The 5,221-nt window shown below is 36.4% G+C and overlaps 1 protein-coding gene across 1 annotated transcript; it reads left to right on the plus strand.

Moving 5' to 3' along the window:
• Positions 1–406: 406 nt before the first annotated feature.
• Positions 407–4,303, plus strand: LOC140015424 (NAC domain-containing protein 30-like). Its single transcript, XM_072067997.1, has 4 exons — positions 407–603; positions 1,679–1,851; positions 2,248–2,523; positions 3,403–4,303. The coding sequence occupies exons 2-4, from the start codon at positions 1,692–1,694 to the stop codon at positions 3,918–3,920; spliced, it is 954 nt and encodes a 317-aa protein (XP_071924098.1). The 5' UTR covers positions 407–603; positions 1,679–1,691; the 3' UTR covers positions 3,921–4,303.
• Positions 4,304–5,221: the final 918 nt, after the last annotated feature.

Genomic DNA, 5,221 nt, shown 5'->3' on the forward strand with positions numbered 1-5,221 from the left:
ATAAATCACAGTCAATGCTTAAAGTTTAATGGACTTTGGGATGAGAATTGACAAGTACCGTAAATAAAGATGGTAGTGGAAAGTCTTCGGGCGCAATGTAACAACAACGGTGGGGGGTGGGGGGGGGGGGGTGGCGTGAAAATTTGTTGTCACGCCGTCCAAACAAACCTTTCATCTATCTGCCACCCCACGCGTAATCAATAACAATCACCAGTCCCCCCTCGTAGTACCTTATATAAATACATATATATATATATATATATATATATATATGTGGATAGAGATGGTTTTGTGCTATATTCTATCAAATCCTCGCAGGTTTGTCACATTTCAATTTGTTTTCTTCACTATTAGTGAATAGTGTTTCACCCCTTCTTATCATATCATATTGTATTTATATACCAACAAGCTTCGCCAACAACAACTTTCAACCAACACTTGAGGCTGATCGGATGCACTTTTCTCATTTTTAAGCTGTTCTCTCTTTCTCCTGACCAATATCTTCATCAAATACCCCAATCCCAAGAAAACTCCCTCTCTCTTCCCCCCTCTTCCCTTCTCTCAACTTCCAAGAAGAAGAAGAAGGCAAGGTTCAACTTTCTGGTTAGTGTTTACATTGTGAATAAAATGCTTGCCATTAGTTATGCTTTCTTGATCTGCTTGTTCTCGTCCTTCGCATGAAAAACAATAAAGAATCGGAATATGGTTCTTTTTGCGAGTAGTCTATAAGCCACTAGTGTCTCTCTTCTAAGATGAACACGTGGGCAAATGATACTTGAGTTAACGTTTGCTCAAATATGATGAATCCATCCATGCATGTCGTGGATTGGATGTAAATTAATACTATACTGAAAGGTTCTTTCTTCCAACACTAAACTTCACCTCAGTTCCTCGATCATTTGCCATTTTGGTTTCTACCATATTCGAAAATGAGGTGGAAGATGCCACGCAAAAGGGGAAAAAAAAAGAAGAAGAAGAAAATGAGGAGATATTTTGATCTTTCTAAGTAGCATCATAGATTAAAGGGTTGGTCCATGAACAATCGTTTCTTCACATTTTTTGTGTAGCATGGTGGGTGTGAGAACGTTTTCTGCAGTCCAAGCCATGAGCTTGGAGTGGAATGCACTCAAAGAAATGAACATGCTTGTTGCCTACAAAGTCCGTTTTTGCGGCCGGCCACTTTTGTGTTCAATAAACTTGCCTAACTACATGCAAGAAAGGTGATTGGGCTAGGTTTAGCATGAAAATGTCTGTGTTTCTTGGTGGGATCCACTGCTGGTCTGCCATTTATCTAATGTATACCATTGGCACACATGAAGTACACATTTCTTGGGTCCCTCCCTAAAATGAGATCATCATCATCATGGCCTTGTGCTCACGGATGGATGTGAATCATGGCAAATTTACAAAACATGGTTTTGTGCAAGTGTAAAACACACTCAGTGAGCTTTTCAGCTCCCAAAGTTGCTTTCTTGATGTTAAAATAATCAAAAGGAAAAAATATCTTCAAAGAGCTCATTACTTAGGAAAGTATCATCAGAATTGCTTTTGTTTTGTAAGCCCCTTCTTCTTCTTTTTTTTTTCGAATATTGCCCTTCCAAAATCAAATCATACTTCAATTCCTATGGTCGTTCATAGCTGCTCTAGTGAGAACTTATTGGTTGACTTTGTTTTCTAGGATAAGTTAATCAATGGAGATGGAATCATGTGTGCCTCCTGGATTTCGATTTCACCCAACAGAGGAAGAGCTTGTTGGATATTACCTCAATCGGAAGGTTAATTCATTGAAGATCGATCTTGATGTTATTGTTGACATTGATCTCTACAGGATGGAACCATGGGATATACAAGGTATTTGATGACTTTAAACCTCACCTTTTTAAACAATTACACAAATCGTGTTGCACTCAAATAAGAAATACAGCTGCATTTTCTACTCTAACAATAAATCTATATATCTTAGAGTTTAAGAGTCATGACAATGTGATAGTTTTCTCCCAAAAAAAAAATGATTTTACTTTTCAGGTTTTTATTTGTTTTAGTAACAAAGCTCGTACCATATACCTGAAAATCAGGTATAGAGTTCGAAATACATCCTACTTTGTAAATTTTTTATTAAAAAAAAGGAACAGATGGTTTAACATATTGAGATTATTATGGCAAACATCCAATTAGAGCAAATTTTGCCTAAATTTTTTTTTTGCATGGTTTGTTTTGTTTAATGTAGTTGTATTTTCTGATTTACAGATCGGTGCAAATTAGGATATGAAGAGCAAAATGAATGGTACTTCTTCAGTCACAAGGACAGGAAGTATCCAACAGGAACTCGAACCAACAGAGCCACTGCTGCTGGATTCTGGAAAGCAACTGGAAGAGATAAAGCTGTGATCTCAAAGGAAAAAATTATAGGAATGAGGAAGACCCTTGTGTTTTACAAGGGACGTGCTCCCAATGGGAGGAAGACTGACTGGATCATGCATGAGTATCGGCTTCAAACATCTGAGCAAGGACCTTCTCAGGCAAGTTTTTGAATCGACTTTATCAAAATCGAAATTATTCCTGCAAAATACTAAAGTTTCACGCTAGAAGTAAAAGGAAGAAAAAACTGCGGCTGCTTTCTTGAATGTAAATTAATTATTATGCAAGTCCGTACTTGAAAAAGGGAGCAAAGGATTTAAGCTTTTGGAAAGTTGGATTTTTTGATTAAATCGTAACTTTAGTCAAGAGAGGCCATAATGTTCTTTTATGCATGCGAACACGCACAGAAGAGTGTCACATATGTTAAACTGCATGTCTATTTACGGTACAGTACGACAACATTGGATGATTCATTTCCCATCTTTGTGTCCCTTTGATACAATGAACCTGCACATATCTCATCTTTTTGCATGTGTTTTAAACGTTTCAAAATGTTCTATTTGTTCTCATGAAAGCTACGGTTTAACAGGATTTCCAACCAAGTAAAAAGTCTTGCTCGATGTGCACCAAATTACCTTTTGCTCTTTCATATGTTTATAAAAACTATGGTGAAGTCACATATAGCTCTGGTGGAATATACTCATTATAGTCAAAACTTTTAATGTCATTCATTTTTCTAGTAGAAGTTGAATTATTCGAGTGGATCCTTCATTTGAACTCAAAGTTATTTGGTTTTTTCTATTAATTACTGTAATACCTTCTGTGATTCAATGTTAATGAGAATCAGACATAATGTTTATAAAACAATACCAGAAATTTTTCCAAACGATTCGCTTTCTAAACCTCATCATCCCTTTTTGGCCCCCACTTAAAACCAAATAAAAGCTGGATTACAATTAGAACCTACAAATTAGTGACACTAAAACTCGTTAGAAGGATGTTGTTTGGACTGAAATCTAACTAGGATGTTGATATTGCAGGAAGAAGGATGGGTTGTTTGCAGAGCATTCAAGAAGCCTTGTCCAAGTCACAAGCAAGGTTTTGAAGCCTGGAGTAATGCCTACTACATAAGAGAAAATGGAAAATACCAGCCTCCATTTCCTGACAAATCAATTACTTCAATGCATGCTGTCAATCCGATTTCAATCCGTGGGGTTGATTTTCAGCAAGTTCCCTTGCGGGCAGATCATCATGAACTAATATCCAACCATGCGGCCCGTTTTGACAATCAACTCATTGAAATTCCACAACTTGACAGCCCTTCTATTTCAACGAGTTTGGCAACAAAAGATCAGATTTTTGAAAGCGGTAGTTTAGTCAATGAAGATGGCGAAGATGTGAAGAGCAACATATACTGCCAGCAGTACAATGATTGGAAAGTTTTCGATAAGCTACTTGTTCAACAAGTGATTGATCCATCAGCTTCATATGCATGCCAAAACCAGCCTGTGTTAATACCCCGGGATGATGAATTGTTGCTTGGATGCTTTACTGAATTTTAGGTAACTAAGATTGGGATGCAACCAGGGACAGGATTCAAAGACAAATAGATGGTACTATTAAACAATATCGTCCACTGAAAAAGTTTGATTAACAGCATACTTTTCTGAGTTGGCTAAGAAAGCCAACTCCACGCTTTTGGAAATCTATGGATAGGCATGACAAAGGAAGAACATGTGGAAGGAAGTCTTACTCAAATCTGGAGTGGAATTGTTGCTAACTTTGCCTTTCAATATTTTTTTTTTCTCTAAAATTGTGAATTTTTCTTGCTGGATGTAATTGTATACTTATATTGCTTTGCTGATTGTGTTCTACAATGTCGTCATACTAGGTTAATTTTTGGCTAATTTTTGCTTGCCCTAAAAGTGTGGAATATTTTAGCCTTCTTAATGTTCAATTGCAATTTTTTCACCTAAAACAACGGATCCATTTTCTTACTAGGCGTTTGATTACAGCCCATCAACCTCCAGCCCATGCATGTCCTGGTCGAATTAGCTTTGTTTGGTATTTGAACCTGTATACTCTACCAAGAGTATTTGGAGAAAGTTTGCTTCATGCATGGTTTATAGATGGCAAGCCTTGGAGTAAAAGTCAATAAACTAGGCAATGATTGATTGGAACTTCAAGGATTTCCCTTGATGTCTTATAAAACCCCATACTTTTTCCCAGGATTCCCTAAGGCTATGTTGGGGAAATTCTATTAATGTAAGGGAATTAAAATATCCTACTACATTTGTGATAGCAAGGGACAAAACAAATATCCTGTTACTACAAGGAAAACCATTAGCAGCGTCTCACATTGGCGGAGCAGTAAAGTGAGTTAATCATAGGAGTTTTCTAATAAATGCTGTAATCTTAAGCCTGAGAATTTTTCAAATGGTTTTTTCAACGGGTGCTCATAGATACTTGTTAATATATCTAAATTCTATCTAACCTATTGTGTTCATATGCATACTAATAATTATTATTCTCCCTTACATTTATACACTTTCTTTAATTAATTTTTACTTTCTAAAAATTTAACATTTGAAGTACATCTTAACCATTATCCTAAATATCTAATAAGAACCTGTTAGACAAGCACCTGTTAGATAGACTCTTTCTCAAATTAAGTGATTGAAGATTCTAGATTAGTGTATCTAGACACACACACACCCGTTAATCTCTCATTCTAGAATTAAAAATTGAGAGTACCTAAAATTCTAGTTGACTTTTTGGCATCAAGGACAGGCAATGGCTGCTGCCGTCAAATGTCCATATCCATCCACCCTCAACGTTAGTAACTTTGTGTCATTATAATTGA

Source organism: Coffea arabica, chromosome 10e (assembly GCF_036785885.1).
Source record: "Coffea arabica cultivar ET-39 chromosome 10e, Coffea Arabica ET-39 HiFi, whole genome shotgun sequence".
Taxonomy (NCBI): Eukaryota; Viridiplantae; Streptophyta; class Magnoliopsida; order Gentianales; family Rubiaceae; genus Coffea; species Coffea arabica.